Consider the following 18,488-nt stretch of genomic DNA (forward strand, 5'->3'; position numbering starts at 1 on the left):
CAGTCACTAGAGAACCAAAACCTCGATCAAAAGCTTGTTAAAATCCTGGTCAGGTTTGAATCCAAACCAAGCCTTGCTAATGACACTTCCTGGATATCCACACCCATATTCTCTGATGCTGCATTCTGTGCAGGTGAGTGGCAGACTACAACAAAGTGGCCTGTTTTCAACACTTACAATAGAAAGCCCAGTGACGGGGACACACTCATCTGCCACATTGGGACTAACAGGACACACACAATGTTAACAGGGAGTGGCTCCTAGAACACTTTTTACATGCCATGCGCAAGCTACCAGATCGGCTGACTTGCACTGCTGCTATGTCATCCTCCCCAGGACACAGTGGGCATGGCTGGGCCACCGTATAGTACTGTAATGTCACACCAGGCTTCGAGCTACTTGACCAGTGGTGTGTGAGACCTCATATGACTGGGCAATTGGTAAAACCTCTTCGAGGGAGGGGTCCTCTAGTTGGAGGGCTCAATGCTGGACTTCCTTATCTGAGGCAGAGCAGATGATATCATCATGAACCATGTCTGCATACATGTCTTTTGACTTGGACTTGGCCGTGACAAAATTGCACTTGTGACTAAGGCTGTGGAGGATCACAGCCCAGGCACAATAAGACTGATGGCGCTGCTTCTTGCATTGGTAGAATTCAACCATAGCTGCCACAACATGCATGTGACGGCGATAACAAGAAGATGACAATGAACATATATTTTCAAATTACAAGGATGGTTCTGGCAATCGGGCCAATCACTGCAATGCCTGATTAAAGATGGGAAAGTCCATGACTGAAACAGTGCATGATGTACCTCTGCCTCCGTAATATAAAAACTGTGGAAATGTTGCTGTAAGTGGTGTTTGTATGCTCCCCAGTCTTCCGCTGCCTCATGAAATGATAGGAATGGAGGAGGAAACAGAGCTTGAGATGAAGGTTTAGAGAGCAAAGTTGGCAAAGATTGTTGCATGATTGTGATGACATCCTTCTGCTGTTGCACAAAAATTTGAAGCAGACAAGATGCAAAAAGCAACCACACATTGAAAAACAGGTGAAAATATAACTTTACTCATCAGCAGTGTTCTAACCATAAGAATACACAGATAGTGACACAACACTTTATTACATCTGTAAATAACTTGTTACAAGAAGACACTTAACATAGGGTGTCTACAATACTAGTCTGATAGCCCTAGTCAGAATTTCATCATGTAACAGAGGGCAAGGCTGACTGGGCCTGATTCTGTAAGCTGACACCCTGCTGGTATAGTGCGCGGAGGAGAGGCTGCTTGTTGCATGATTGTGATGACAGAAACAAGGGTGATTGAGGTAACAAAGTGTATCAGTCATAATTACTTTATTACTCTATAACCAGCCACTGTAGACCGTTGATCTCTCATACCAAAGTACTCAAAGTATCCCTGAACAGTCTCTAGGTGCCTCTTTTTTTAATTTTTTTTTATGTGGTCGTTGCTAGTATCATCATTGACATGCAAGCCACCAAAGTGGTGTCAAGTAAAGACTTGCACAGAGCTTCTGAACATCCCAGCTGTGGCCTCCCACGTGATAAAGCACATTTCATTTCATTTTACTGATATGCAAGCGCAGCCATAGGTGCATCTAGAACACAATGCTTATGCAACTCTCAACATGTTTAATCCATGCCAATCCATACTGCCATACAAATATTATAAAAGTGAAAGTAACTCTGATACTCCATCATAACTAACTCTGCTGAAATGATATCCTTGAAATTTGGTATGTGATGAAGATGAAGAAGATAGGCTACTTTACAAAGTGTCTAATGAAAGATATTTATTAACTTGAAGAATATTACACAAATTAAGGGAAAATATTTACTCCTTGAAAAAGCTATTTACTCTTTTTCTTTTGAACTTTATCAAATTTGTGAAAATGCTTTTATTGGTTGTTATGTTCTATGTAATATGATTGAGCATATCAATACAGTGCTTATTGAATTATCAATGTATTTAATTGATACTTCCATATTAGTACCAGTACTATTACCTGCTAAAGTAACTTTGCCTGTTAGGGTTTCAGCCGGCCACGGTGGTCTCGCGGTTCTAGGCACACAGTCGGGAACTGTGCGAATGCTACGGTCGCAGGTTCGAATCCTGCCTCGGGCATGGATGTGTGATGTCCTTAGATTAGTTAGGTTTAAGTAGTTCTAAGTTCTAGGGGACTAATGACCACAGCAGTTGAGTCCCATAGTGCTCAGAGCCATTTGAACCATTTTTTTGTTAGGGTTTCAAGACTCTACTGGGAAAGTTGTATATTTTTCGATATTATTAACACTTTTAAACATGTTATATGTGAGTGGCCTGCAGATGACACCAGCGTGATGGTTAGCAACTCTTAGTATTTATAGATTATTTGTGACAGTAGAAATACAATGTTATTGTTGGCGTTGATTATGATATTGAGTTGCTACACCACCTGGCATTGCTGGAGGGTTTTGGTGGAGAAGCAACAATACAATTGAATGACAAACCCGAGAACCACATTTAAGGCTATTACTATAAGCCTCGCAAACATAAATCTGATGTTGTGCATAGTTCTAAGAGAACTCAAGTTGCAAAAGTTATCTGAAACTAACAAGCCTCAATGTAGCCTCGTGTTCACTGGCCCTGAGAGTTACAGGGAAATGACGATAATTGCATGCCTATCACATTTTAGATGCTGAGTGTCAATCTCTTACACCTTCAAAGACAGTTGAAAACTCAACATAAGAGTCATACCTGCACTTGTGGAATGTGTAAAGGCTTTTGTTGAGACTGAATTTCACTATTCTCTTTTAACTGCCTATGTTAATCATGAGTTAGTAATCTTAGGTGTTGGATAAAAAATGTAGGCACTATAAGGCATTGAAATGGAAGTTACATGTGGTTGGTATGTGCCGAACTGGTGGCAAAATTTCTCTTTCCAGTATTAGATGAGTCGGAGGAACCCCTGAAACTCAACTTCTGCAGGAATGTATGGAATAGAGGCAGTTTTTAAATGTTGTTAGAAAATATAATGCATGCTTTCAGATTTGTCATATAGCAAAATGTTAGAAAAATTTTCATTGTGTACCTACATACTGGCACTAAATTCATTTTTTACCATCATATACACAGATGTTTTGTAAACTACTAGCTTGCTTACTCACCATCACTAATCATAAAAAAACTACTGATACATGAGCAAAACAGCAGGTAAAAGTTAGTAACACACATAAATCTTTCCCAGTTGTTGGAGCAAATACTGCTTTATTTAACAACAGTTCCTCTGAAGAAGTCATGAGTAAGAGGATATACACAGGTTTTGAAAACTAATGCTGGAAGTGTTCAGGAGTATCTGTCTGAGGGCACAAAAATGAGGAAATATAAGGATGTTGTCATATAAACATCATTGTGAAATAAAGTTTTTATCAATCTGGAGGTTAGTTTGAACATCACAATGCTGTATTAAGGATGGTGCTATTATAGGTAATATGATGTTTCCTTCCTCTGACCTTTCAACTGACTTTCCCAGCCAATTGTTGGAGCACCTGCAATTTAATGCGATTCAGAACCACAGCACGAGTTGGTGTTTTTCATGCTAGCAGACATAACCAGAAGGGAAAGAAATAAAAAGTTTCAGAGAAAGTGCTGAGCCAACTAACATTACTACACAGAGCAGTGAAACTGGGACATTCAGTATTGTAATGCCTCATTTTAGGACCAGCAAATGTTTATTGAACTCAAAATTCTGTAACAATAGATTAAATTGTCCATTAGTCTTCGAAACCAAACTATAATTATTTCATGATTAAAACTGATAGTCCAAGCATGACTTCTTTATTGCGCATGCATATTGCAATTATAATATTTGGCACAGCTACATATAAGTATTATGGTGGTAGAAACGACAAGCTCATCAAATAGAAACACTGTATGCAGATGTTACTCTAGCTGTGACAGCCACTATTCTAACACCAGTCTGGCCCAAGTAAAGAGTGTTGGCAATCATAGTTCATTTCTTAGAGGCAGAATCAAATAATGGCAGGTGATGAAGAAAAAACTGAGAGTGGGCCAGCCACGGGGTGGCATTATATTGGCCTACTACAGAATTCCATGTGACTGGCCGGCAATATTGGCAGCTTTCACTGTAGAGGTGCCGTCTCTAGATATGGATGATGTTATTCATATCGATATGGATGCATCTTCTATTTTGCATATTCGGCAGGTTTACTTAATCTACCACTGCAATAATAATAATAATAATAATAATAATAATAATAATTATAATAATAATGAAGAATGTACACTTTTCCAGCAGAAACATAGACTCTGTTAAGATCAGCTGGGGTTACTATTTTAAAAACAATCAAGTTGTAGAAAGAGTGCACATTATCCATACTAAATCCACCAGTCTATAACATCAACTGTGATGCTTGGATATGATCACTGAATAAGTGACAACAAGACTCCTCGTCAAATGCTTCTCAGTGAAGTGTGTTCCATTTCAAGATTCTAAGACGTAACAAAAAATCAGCCAAAGTGCTTAATGAAGATAATCTGCAGCAACCCCCATACGTGGTGCTCTATTGTCCTTGCTGCAGTAGGTATATTTAAAGAGGACTGGCACAACCATGAAGAGGACAACTGAAAGAACACACATTACTGAACTAAACTATCACAAGACTCTGCCAGAGAAAGCAAAGTATGTTGCTGAAAATTTTGTACCAAAAGTGAACTGCGTATTCATGTGGGGACGTAATACAAAAAGAATGGGTATCAGCTCCCAACGACAAGTTTTCCTGAACTTGATAATTTCTTTCCTGTTCATTATTAGTTAGATAGTTTCTTGTTAGTCACTTGTTTGAGAGCTTTGTTATGATGGTACACAGTTTCAGGAGGGGGGGATGGCTGATTTAAGATGACAGAAGACACTGATGAGACACTGGTGAATGATTTGGATAAATTGTGCATTATACATTACAATAAAACACAGTAATTAACTAATTATGTCACAATACTTATTTTTTCTTTCTTGACTAGTTGCTAAAATCTCACTAATTATACTACAAAAACAGAACTTGTGCTGACTTTCAGTACTGGATACTTTGTGTGTGTGTGTGGGGGGGGGGGGGGGGGGGGTGGTTCGAATTCACAGCCAGCCATCCTATTTTAGATTTTGTCTGATTTGCCAAAATCACTTTCAACAAACACAATGATGTTTCAGTGCACAAAGTCATTCTGTATTTCCTCTCCTTTTTTGTCCAACTGAGTCTGTGTTCCGTCTGTCACAACCCATATATTGACATTGTGTTAAGCACTAACAATCCTTCCTAAAAGGAAGCATTTTTTTCTGTCCCATGCAGTGGTTTCTCCTAGTCACATTCATTCTATAGATAAACAACAGCACTGTTTTAGGTGATTTGCCAAGATGAGCAGTTAACCATGATAAGTAAGTAATTTCTTCCCTGCTGGGCTGACAGCTTGCATAAGGTCATAGGTCATAATGATATCTTCTTTAACCTGATTTTGTAAGTGTATAAAGAAGATAAAGTTTTGAGATAAGGTACTTGGTGCATTTTCACAGTTTGAAGAGTAAGTGGGGGGAGGGGGGGGGGAGGAGGAAATCTTACTGATATGTCTTGAAAAATATGTAAAGGAATGTTATATTACCAGTTCATCACTTTTTCCATATGTTTCTAATTTGTCTGTGTTAATAAACAACTTAAGTAACAGGAATTTGAATGAATGAGGGAGGTAAGTGGTGGTCCTATATCTATGTCTGTCACTTAGCACTCCACATAATCGGAAGAAAGGGAGCGGTAGTTGATTGTCAGCCAAAATTGTATCTCATGGGACATTTCTGCACTCCCATTCTTGCTACTTTGTGAATATTATCTTTATGTTGTAGTTAATACATTACCAATTTCTGCCCATTTCTTCTCTCTTTAACATCATACATCTTGTTACCCAATGAAGAGAGTGTATGATAGCACTTTTTTGTCGCTATCCCTATGTTGATTTCAAATCGAAATGTGTAAAATTTATTCATCTCATGTTCTTGTTCTTTATCTGTGTTCTTATTTTAGTTTGCCTGGTTGCAGTGCTTAGCTATTAAATATAATTTGTTGAAAAGAGTTGACAAAAAAGCAACTCAGCTTTGTTAGTTTATTTTGTATCTGCATGGAGTGAAGCACACAATTACAGTTTTATTTTTATTTTCCTTGTAATGTAAGGATTATTTATGCTTTCTGTAAAAATCTTAGTTTTAGCTAGTTTTTTATTTGTTTGTAGTTTGTTTTTATGTTAAAATGCACAAGCACAATTCATAAATGATGACGTAGTTGTGGACAGTTATTTTTTTCCTTTCAGTGCATGATGTGTTATCAGTTTAGCTTGGATGAAAATTTGCAGTGGAGACTTTGACTACAGCATGTTTCTATTAGACGTATTGAGAGTCTGCCAGCAATTGGTGAAGGTTAATGGAAGCCTGGGTCCATCCAGTGTGCAGTCTGCAAACAGATTATTCTACTGACCATCCTGACTGGTTTCAAAATAAATTAATAAATTACTGAAAGTGGGAGGGTGGGAATTATTTCAAGTAGAGTAAGGGATTGTTTCCTGACAGTGTGTGAGGTATGGAGTGGCATTACCTTACATGTTGCATTGACTGAAGTAGAGGTTGTAGTGCTCTACACTCTTTGAAGCTTCAGTTGTGCTATTAGCGCACAGTGCACTTTTTTTTTTTTTTTTTTCCTCAGTGATTAATGCTTTCGTTAGGCAACACTAGTAACAGTATCATTTCCACTTTTTTTTTTGTTTTTTTGTTTTTTTGTTTTTTGGCTTAAAGAGTCATTCAGGATGGGCGTTCATGCATTCATATAGTCTGTTAAAGAGGCATTTAATTCTTGATACCTTATTGTCCAGGAAATATGTTTGTGACAGGGTGGAGAGTGTGAGGAATGAATTGCATGCATATTATTACTACAGATTTTTACAATATCTCCTTCACAGCAGTATTAGTTCCTTCGTGAAGTCTCTTCTTTGTAAGCAAATGTATTCTGTTGTGGAAACTTTGAAATTTCTTTAAAATGTCACTTTATAATTGCTTCTTTTCTGAATACTTACCTATATGCATTCTCAAAGCAAACTCTAATGAATACCGTTGGACCATTCAGAGACGGCTCCACCACCAGTCACATTGGGCTGCTAGGCAGGAATGTTTTGATATAAACACTTCCAAACGCTCAGAGTGATCCCTATTAACGTTTTGTTTTCTTTGACAATGAGAAAAGATGTCCAGTGAGTCTGATCTGGACTATAACATGTCTAGAATTTAGACTTTTTGAAATTGTTGTGTTTATGTTAGTCTTATCTTCCAATACCTCTTCTGGATTCTCTCAAAAGTTTTGGGAGGTACTGTACAGCATACTAATGTACAGTTACTGCCGTACCTTCACCAATTGAATGATTGCAGTGTGCCTATTTTGGCAACAAAAAATTGATTGCAGTTATTTCTTCAGTACTCCTTTCTATCTTCACTTTGATTGAACAGCCATCATTGGGAAAGACAGAGACACGAACTTCTCCCCATGATGAAGTAACAGTCTTGATGGTTTGTGACCAACTATGATGCTGATCATTGATTTTAATTTGTCAGAATTGAACATACCAATAACTAACATAAATACAAACTGTGAGCTGTGTGTTCCTGAAATATGTAATATGAGATGTACCATCTGGAATCTCGCCTGTCAAATGAATGAGATTTTAGAAATGTGTATCAAAATGTGAGCTAAACGTTGTATTAGGTGTGTTTGGCCCACTTTTCAGCCATTCTCTGACCCAAATACCTATTTGCTTCAGTAGCTGCAATTGCTGGTCATCCTGGTGGATTTTGTCTTCCAGATAATACTGTGGGTGCAGGCCAGTGAGAACCCCTGTACGTGAAACTCATTATGTGTTGTTGAAACTTGAAACAATAAATTACACTGCATTTAGCTGTTGTGTGCCTTCTCAAGAAATTTGATTCTGTACTGGAATCCCCTAATTCTGGAAACTTAGTGTGTGAATCATGTACACTAATAGATCAAAAGTAAATGTCGTCCAACATTTTTGTCACGGTGTTGGAGATAATTCTTACTTCTCTGTAATATTGTTCTTTAATGTTCATGACTTATTCAATGAAGAATTGAATAATCGCTGGGGTAAGACTAACTTTTTTGCCCAATATTTCATCTTCATTCAATTTTCATTCGGTGTTTTAATGTATAGTAAATGTGTTCATTTGAAAATTAATTCAGTTTTATTGATAGTGTAGACTTCTTAATCAGCCATATTTGTAAAGAATTAGGTGAAAATGTTGAAGAAGAATGAAAGTTATATGAATGTTGTCCTTCCTTTTATAACCAGTTCCATTCACTACCAAAGAGGCTAGCAGGGTTTCGCACTGTTCACACCCAGGCTTCAGATGATTTCGAAAAGTATTTACGAGATTGAACCATTATCATCATTTATGGATGGCTTCTGTACACACAAAATATTTATTTTTGGGTTGCTTCAATACAGTGCTGTGGAAGTGTCAACCCAGTAGCGTAGTCTTACCCCAAGCAATCAACGAAACAGCACAGCCATGTTCGAGACTGTGACATTTGGTGACACGGAGTTTACTGTCCCAACTCGCTATTTGGGACTAACGCCAAAAGGTATAGGAGCTCAAGGGATGGTTTGGTGAGTACCTGGACGCGCAGATTTATCAACTTCTGATTATTATTTGATTTTTGCGGCATAATAGAACATAATATTCCCTTCACTTTTGTTGTCTAACAGCCCACCATTCAATATAGCTCACTTTTGACCAGTGGTATCCTTGTATTTTTGTTTTTGTCTGTGTTCTGTTGCTGCCAGTTGATGTGTTTACTTAATTATTTTGATTTCATAGAGCTAACCCACAGTGCAATGACATATATGGTATTAAATCACTTGGAGCAAAATTCAGATTCATTGAATAGATTCAGGTGACACACACACAGGACAGAAGTTCTTTTATCAGGTTCTCACAAAAAAAGCTACAACAGTCTTCAGACACACTAAGAAATTTTTTTGATATCACATTGCTGTTGAATTATCTTTGATGAACCTCAGTATATTGTCCTCGCTCTATATGAATATGATTATCATGATTCCACCCTATTGCCAAGAACTTAGTTTATGTCTCCTTGTAAACTGTAGTTGATGTCTAGGTGGGATTCGGTGTACTGACTTAATTTTTGCTGGGCTAATTTCGCTTAAATATTGCTTCCACGACAACTGCATTGTACTTCACCATTCTAATCCTTACTGATCACATGTACTGCAGTTATGAATAGGTACAAACTTTTCTTCTCTTGCTCTGATTACATTTCTAATCTAATGAGCCCTTTTTTTTTATTGTTTCCTTTTTTTGGTCACACAAAATAATTTGTAATGCTCAAGTATGTAGTTACTGTAGCCATCTTTAGTGAAACATTCACAAATATTTTGCATGCACCTAGCCATTTTTCAAAACTTGCAGTTTACTTTGTACCATTTACTTACTACCCAGGGTATCTTTAACGTCGTATTTTGGAGTAGTGTTCTGTTAAACATTAAATCATGACATTGATATTTCAGCAGATTTTGAATATACCTAATATATGAATGTTTTTATTTCTTTTCTGAATCGACAACCTGTTATTGTCTTACCATGTAGCGGAGATGCTGAGTTGCAGATAGAGGGCACAACAAAAAGACTATTAGAAAATGAGCTTTCGGCCAACAAAGCCTTCATTGGAGAAAGAAAATGCGCGTGCGCACGCTCACCTACGCACGCACCTACACACACACACACACACACACACACACACACACACACACACACACACGCACGCACGCGCGACCGCAGTCTCTGCCTGCAGAGGCCGCAATGCGAGCAGCTGTGCATGATGGGAGACACCGGGTTGTAGGAATAAGGAAGATGCTGGAGCAAGTATCGGAAGGGATAGCCAGGATGGGGGACAATAAAGTGCTGCTTGTAGGTGCATACAGGGCTGAGGTGGAGAGAGGGTAGAGCTGCTAGGTGCAGTCCAGAGATTAGACGGGGTGGGGGGTAGTGGGAAAGGAGTGAGATGAAAAGATTGTAGGTATGGTGGTGGAATAGAGGACTGTGTGGTACTGGAATCGGAATGGGGAAGGGGCTAATGGGGGTAAGGACAAAGACTAATGAAGGTTGAGGCCAGGATGGTTACAGGAATGTAGGAAATATTGCAGGGATAGTTCCCACCTGTGTAATTCAGAAAAGCTCGTGTTAGTGGGAAGGATCCAGAGGGCACAGGATATGAAGCAGTTATTGAAATGAAGAATATTGTGTTTGGGTGGCTTGCTCAACAGTGGGGTGGTCCAGCAGTTTCTTGACCACAGTTTGTCAATGGCCATTCATAGTGACAGACAGCTTGCTAGCTGTTATGCCTACATAGAATGCAGCGCAGTGGTTACAGTTTAGCTTGTAGACCACATGACTGGTTTCACAGATAGCCCTGTCTTTCATGGGATAGCTGATGCTTGTGACCGGATTGGAGTTGTTGTTGTTGTTGTTGGTGGTGGTGGTGGTGGTGGTGGTGGTGGTGGTGGTGGTGGTGATGATGGGAGGATATATGGGACAAGTCTTGTATCTAGGTCTGTTACAGAGATATGAGCCATTAGGTAAGGGGTTGAAGCAGGAGTTGTGTAGGATGGATGAGAATATTGTGTAGGTTTGGAGGGCAGCAGAACACCATTGTGGGAGGTGTGAGAAGGATAGTGAGTAGAACATTCCTCATTTCAGGTTATTACGAGATGTAGTTGAAACCCTGACGGAGGATGCAATTCAGTTGTTAGAGTGCTGGGTGGTTGTGAGCCATAAGGGGAATCCTCTTCTGTGGCCTGACAGTGAGAGTTTGGGAGTTGGTTGGTGACTGCAGAGGTAAGGCATGTGAGATCCATTTTGTACAATGTTGGGAGGGTAATTATGGTCTGTGAACGCCTCAGTGAGACCCTTGGTGTATTTTGACAGAGACCGCTCATCACATCAGATGCGACAGCCACAGGTGACTATGCTGTGCAGAACGAAGTTCTTGGTATGGAGTAGGTGGCAGCTGGTGAAGTGGAGATATTGCTGGTGGTTGGTAGGCTTGATGTGGAAGGAGGTACTGATATACCCATCTTTGAGGTGGAGGTCAACATTGAGGAAGGTGACTTGTTTGTTTGAGTGGAACAAGTGAAGCAAATGGTGGAGAAGGTGTTGAGGTTCTGGAGGAATATGGGGTAGGGTGTCCTCACCCGTGATCCGGATCATGAAAATGCCATCAGTGAATCTGAATCAGGTGAGTTGATGATGACCTTCACGTCAGTAGATGGCTACATCAATACATCAGTTCATATCAAACCTATCGACCACCGGCAATACCTCCACTTCAACAGCACCCACACATTCCATACCAAGAAGTGCCTTCCATGTATACTAGCCACTCACAGCCATAACATCTGAAGTGATGAGTGGTGCCTCTTGAAATACGCAATGGTCTCACTGAGGCCTTCGCAGACTGTAATTACCTTCCCAACCTTGTACAAAAACAGATCTCCAATGCCTTATCTCTCCAGTCACTCACCACTTCCCAATGTCCCATTGTCTGGCCACAGAGGAACATTCCCTTTGTGATGCAGTACCATCCAGGACTGGAACAACTTAATTACATTATACGCCAGGGTTTCAACTTCCTCTTGTTGTGCCCTGAAATGAGAAATGTCCTACCCACTATCCTTCCCACACCTCTCACAGTGGCATTCCACTGCCCACTGATCCTACACAATATCCATACACAAATCCTTCTCCCAACCCCTTGCCTCATGGCTCATATCACGGTAACAGACCTACTTGCAAGACCGGTCCCGTACATGCTCCAACTACTACCTGCTCCATTCTGGTCACAAGCATCACCTATCCCGGGCTACCTGTGAAACAGGTCTTGTGATCTACAGGCTAAGCTGAAATCACTGTGCTGCCATCTTCATGGGATGACAACTAACAAGCTGCCTGTCCTCTTGAATGGTCACTGACAAACAGTGGCCAAGAAACAGTTGGACTACCCCATTGCTGAGCAGCCACCAAACAAAACATTCTTTATTTCAATGACTGCTTCACAGCCTGTGCCGTCTGGATCCTTCCCACTAACACAAGCTTTTCTGACTTTCACAGGTGGGAACTCCCCCTGCATTATATCCTAAATTCCTGTAACCCTCCTGGCCTCAACCTTCATTAGTCTTTGTCCTTACCCTTTGGCCCTTCCCGGTTCGAATTCCAGCACTACACAGCCCTCTGTTCCACCAACACACCCACAGTCTTTTTACCTCTCTCTTTTTCTGCTATCCTCCTGAGTGCACTTAGCTGCCCTATGCTCTCTTCACCTTGTCTCTGTATGCTCCCATAAGCAGCACTTTACTATCCCCCCCTCCACCTGGTTGTGTCTTCCATCATGCTCAACTGCTCGCAGTGTGGCCTCAGCAGGCAGAGACTGAGGTTATATGTGGGTGAGTCATGTTCGCGCATGCACATTTGTGTGTGTGCTTTTAGTTTGTTTTTTTGTTCTATCTCTGATGAAGGCGTTGTTGGCTGAGAGCTTATATTCTGATGGTCTTTTTGTTGCACCTATCTGCATCTCAGCATCTCCTCTATCCTGGGTTTTCTGTTTGTTTTCCTCTTATGTATTTCACAGTTAAGATCCACGTGAAATTGCTTATAGCATTTTTAATCCTTGCTAGGAAATTTTTTTGACATTTATTTATAGACAGTAATTTTTTACTGGATTTGTTGGATGGAAAAATGTTTCTTTTACTTGACAAAATAACACTCATTGGTACAATTGTGGGTTCTTAGCTTTACTCCTGGAGGGCACCAAGATGATATACCAACACGCAACATTTCAGATAAGTTTATTCTAACTTGAAGAAGGTTAAATACTTAACTTGTTGCAATAAGTGTCCACAGGAATTTCACAAGCACGTATTACTGTCACAAAACACACTCCTGGAAATGGAAAAAAGAACACATTGACACCGGTGTGTCAGATCCACCATACTTGCTCCGGACACTGCGAGAGGGCTGTACAAGCAATGATCACACGCACGGCACAGCGGACACACCAGGAACCGCGGTGTTGGCCGTCGAATGGCGCTAGCTGCGCAGCATTTGTGCACCGCCGCCGTCAGTGTCAGCCAGTTTGCCGTGGCATACGGAGCTCCATCGCAGTCTTTAACACTGGTAGCATGCCGCGACAGCGTGGACGTGAACCGTATGTGCAGTTGACGGACTTTGAGCGAGAGCGTATAGTGGGCATGCGGGAGGCCGGGTGGACGTACCGCCGAATTGCTCAACACGTGGGGCGTGAGGTCTCCACAGTACATCGATGTTGTCGCCAGTGGTCGGCGGAAGGTGCACGTGCCCGTCGCCCTGGGACCGGACCGCAGCGACGCACGGATGCACGCCAAGACCGTAGGATCCTACGCTGTGCCGTAGGGGACCGCACCGCCACTTCCCAGCAAATTAGGGACACTGTTGCTCCTGGGGTATCGGCGAGGACCATTCACAACCGTCTCCATGAAGCTGGGCTATGGTCCCGCACACCGTTAGGCCGTCTTCCGCTCACGCCCCAACATCGTGCAGCCCGCCTCCAGTGGTGTCGCGACAGGCGTGAATGGAGGGATGAATGGAGACATGTCGTCTTCAGCGATGAGAGTCGCTTCTGCCTTGGTGCCAATGATGGTCGTATGCGTGTTTGGCGCCGTGCAGGTGAGCGCCACAATCAGGACTGCATACGACCGATGCACACAGGGCCAACACCCGGCATCATGGTGTGGGGAGCGATCTCCTACACTGGCCGTACACCTCTGGTGATCGTCGAGGGGACACTGAATAGTGCACGGTACATCCAAACCGTCATCGAACCCGTCGTTCTACCATTCCTAGACCGGCAAGGGAACTTGCTGTTCCAACAGAACAATGCACGTCCGCATGAATCCCGTGCCACCCAACGTGCTCTAGAATGTGTAAGTCAACTAGCCTGGCCAGCAAGATCTCCGGATCTGTCCCCCATTGAGCATGTTTGGGACTGGATGAAGCGTCGTCTCACGCGGTCTGCACGTCCAGCACGAACGCTGGTCCAACTGAGGCGCCAGGTGGAAATGGCATGGCAAGCCATTCCACAGGACTACATCCAGCATCTCTATGATCGTCTCCATGAGAGAATAGCAGCCTGCATTGCTGCAAAAGATGGATATACACTCTACTAGTGCCGACATTGTGCATGCTCTGTTGCCTGTGTCTATGTGCCTGTGGTTCTGTCAGTGTGATCATGTGATGTATCTGACCCCAGGAATGTGTCAATAAAGTTTCCCCTTCCTGGGACAATGAAGTCACGGTGTTCTTATTTCAATTTCCAGGAGTGTATTAATGTATCACTTGATACAGAACTAAATACTTCTCTTATCACAAAGCACACTTGACTATAAGCTTTTATGCTAAGACCTGTGTAAGCAAATTGTCACACAACTTTCTCAGTAGAGAGATGATGCTGTCATCTTTGAGATGATTGCTGACTGGGCTAAAGAAAAGAATTCATTTGAACAATTCTGAAACTTACATTGGCTGGTATGTACCGTGATACAAACTTGTGATGAAAGTGTAGTTTCCTATGGATTGTAACAATCTCTAAAACAAATATTGTTACATCTTTATCTTACAGATTATGTTGACAACATGGATTTGTACTTGTTTGCAGTCACTGTGGAACTTCAGTTTCATTATCGTACTTTGACACATATTGCCACAGATGACATTTAGGTACATATTTAAAATACCTCCTCCCAGATACTAAATCATTTCAAATCTTGAAAATGAAAGGAAACAAACATAGCTAGGCACATTCACCAAAATATTACCAGATTTATGCCCCAATTGATAGAATGGGCATTACATTTAGTTCCTATGTTTTGAAACATTAATGTATTCTAAGATAATTAAAGAAAAAATGAGAAGGGAAAGATGATTGAAAAGAAAAGACAGAGACATGAAGTGGGATTGTTGAAATGCTGACACCTAAGAAAATTAATATTTATAAATGACACAAAAGACATAAAAAGCAAAATTGTCAAGGTCAACAATTTTACAGCACCTCAGTGTAATAAAGTTTTCGAAGGCTCAGGTCACTATCTATGTCAGTTTGTGAATTGACGTCATTATTATGCTGAGAAGGGTTAGAGTAATTGACAAGACATGTAATTTGATGAGTTACAAGGCTGTCGAATGTAGAAAGAAATTAGCACAGAACAGATCCGTAACATATTTAACAATTCACAGGAAGCAAAATTAATTTGTTTCATCAAAACATTAGGGGGCTGAAAAATGAGATAGATGAGGTGCATGTATGTCTAGATCATGTGGAAAATTCTGAAGTGATAGATGTTCTGTTCTCCGATTACCATGTGACTACAGGGGTGGAGAAGTTAAATATCAGTCACTCGCAGTTTAGTCACTGGCCACTTAAAATCAAATGTGTTGATGGAATTTCAAACAAAATTCAGAAAAATTGTTCCAACTTAAGAAGTAATGTTGTCAGTAATACATGTAATGCATCACTGGTAAAGGAAAATTTCCAGATAGATTAAAATATGAAATGGTTAAATCTTTTTGTAAAAAAGGTGACAAGAAAGACTTACATGATTATTGTCCAGTTTCCTTCATGGCTTCTTTTTCCAACATATTCAACAATAGAAGTCTCACATTTAAGGAGCAACCATTTAATTAGTACATCACAGTCTGTATTCCAGAAGTGTTGCTTGCCTGACAATTCTATTTAAGCATTTGTTGACCAAATATTACAAGGCTTAAACAACAATATGTCACCAGTTGATAGTTTTTTGTGGTCTTACTGAGCCATTTTCGTTTTCTTTATATTTGTGAATGGCCTTCAACTTAACATTCAGCAAACAGAATTGGTGCATTCTGCAGATGATACTAGTGTTACCATGAATCGAATTAGCAAGAAAGCTACAAAAGATGTTATTGGTGTTTTTCAAACAATTAATAAGTGTTTCTCTTACAATGGACTTTCCTTTAATTTTGAGAAAAAACACACTATTCAGTTCTGTACAACAAATAGTCATAAAAACAATTGATGTAGCAAATGGAGTTAGGACATAGATAGTATGCTTCAAATTCCTCGACAAACATTCTGTTGAAACCGTGAACTGTAACCGAGCAAGGTGGCACAGTGGTTAACACACTGGATTCACGTTCTTTAGGACTACAGTTCAAACCTGCGACCGGCCATCCTGATTTAGGTTTTTCCATGATTTCCCTAGATTGCTTTAGGAAGATGTCGGGATGGTTCCTATGGAAGGGCATGGTTGATTTCCTACCCCAAACTTCTCTAATCTGAGCTTCTGCTCTGTCTCCAATGACCTCATTGTCGACGGGATGTTAAACACTAATCTTCTCTTCCTCCTCCTTCACCATGAACTGAAAGAAGGATATTACCGATCTTCTCAAATAGTCAAGTTCAGCTACTTTTGCTCTTAGGATAATTTGCTTATCTTAGAAAGAAAGAAATTAAACTCCTGACATATTTTGCGTGTTTCCACTCAGTGATATTTTAGGGCCTGATTTTCTGGGGTAACTCACCACTTTGAAAGAAACGATTGACTACACGAAAGAGAGTAGTAAGAATGGTATATGGTCTCTACATATGGATGTCATATAGGTAGCTCTTCAAGGAGGTAGGCATTTTAATTGCACCATCGCAAAACATACATTCGCTAATCTAACCTAAAACCTAAAATCATTTCTTATGTGCAACTACTTTGATTCCATGGATGAATTTATGTTTGAAAGCAGAATCCTGAAAAAAAAAACATTGTTTTTAAGTGATATTGAGTTGTTGATTAACATGAACACTAATAAGGTATATGCATCCTGTAAACTGACATTCGATGTTGTTTCTGTAGAAGAATTGTTCAGATGATCTATGTAACAAACTAACTAACTATTGTTATAGAGTATACAGTACACATTAGATGAGACACATTTACATTGTATCAGGAAAAATGAATTTTCAAAAAGTGGAAAGTCAAGATTGTTATAGATTCCCCTCCCTTACACACACACACACACACACACACACACACACACACACACACACACACACACACACACACATTCACAAAAGCAAGCTTACCTCACACACACAAGACCTCTACTTCTGCCTGCTCTGGACAGAATGCAACTGCTTCGAAGGGAACCACCAACCTGGAGTGGGATAGGAAAGGGAAGGGTTAGAAAGGTATGGATCAGGGTTTCAGAACAAGGGTGCCAGATCCAGTATTGCATGGCTGTGGAGGAGAGAGGGGAGGAGAAATGGGGAGCTGAAAAGGAGACCTTGGTTGGATTGTGGTATGAAGAAGAGGCTGGGTTCATGCTGTGATTAGTTTGGCTTTGACTTGAGTGCTTGATGGCAAATATGTGTTTCCATTGCAGGGATCAGGTGGAGGAGAGAAGGTCTGTGACAAGTCCAACATGTTTAAATTTAGGTGTAGAGCCGAAGTTTAAGCCTTTATATAGGACTGAATCTTCTTTGGGGCTGAGGAGTCTGTTGGAAAGGGTAACAACAGTGTTCTGGGATTGCTTCATATCTAGATTTAGTGGTGTTGTGTTTGATAATGGTGTCCCAGAGTGGCAGTAGGATGACAGCAGGCAGGATAATTGGTGGGGATGGTGCATGGATTGCTCTTTCAGGTGCCTGAGTGCAAGGAATTCCAATTTAAGAGATGTGATGTATATGTTAGAGATTGCATAGTAGCAGGATCTTGTGGAGGGAGCAGAGGTGGTTTTGCAAAGGCTGTGCCCTGATGGTGTGTTTTTGCAAGTTTGTGGGGGACGGGGACTTGGAGAATCTGAAAATGTGCAGGTTATTGTGAAAGGAAGGGTGGGATTCAAAGAAAGCAATTTTTATGGTTAGGCAAAGAGATTCCATGGCTTAGTTAGCATTTAGAGAATAGCATGTGGGACTTGGTTTTAGCCAGGGAAAGGATTACTTTCCTGAACTCCAGAAATATGGAGCAGTAATCCATTGTGGCAGGAGTGGTATGGGGAAACAGGAAATGACATAGGAAAGGGACAGATGAAGGCATCAGGTGGCTGTGAGGGGATCTGGATAACAGAGAGAGATGCATAAAAATATGTATAGATACAGAAAAGTACACACAAATATGTAACAATACATGTGAATATGCAACAAAAAAAATTCAAAATGCACGAATCAACAAAAAAATACAAAATGCACAAATAAAAACCACTCCGTCTACAGGCCACAAGTGGCCCATCGGGACCATCTGGCCACCGTGTCATCCTCAGAGGAGGACGTGGAGAGGAGGGGCATGGG

At 40.7% G+C, this 18,488-nt stretch overlaps 1 protein-coding gene across 25 annotated transcripts in view; it reads left to right on the forward strand.

Moving 5' to 3' along the window:
- LOC126336637 (stress-activated protein kinase JNK) overlaps nt 1-18,488 on the forward strand; it is an 886,954-nt gene that overhangs the window by 810,768 nt on the left and 57,698 nt on the right. Inside the window, exon 2 of one of the 25 annotated variants that reach the window (XM_050000558.1) lies at nt 8,572-8,733. The exons of the other annotated variants lie outside the window; for them this stretch is intronic. Within the exon in view, the coding sequence (XP_049856515.1) occupies nt 8,636-8,733 (98 nt within the window). The 5' untranslated portion in view covers nt 8,572-8,635. The remainder of the gene's footprint in view (nt 1-8,571; nt 8,734-18,488) is intronic. 25 annotated transcript variants of the gene reach the window in all.

Source organism: Schistocerca gregaria, chromosome 2 (assembly GCF_023897955.1).
Source record: "Schistocerca gregaria isolate iqSchGreg1 chromosome 2, iqSchGreg1.2, whole genome shotgun sequence".
NCBI classification, from domain to species: Eukaryota; Metazoa; Arthropoda; class Insecta; order Orthoptera; family Acrididae; genus Schistocerca; species Schistocerca gregaria.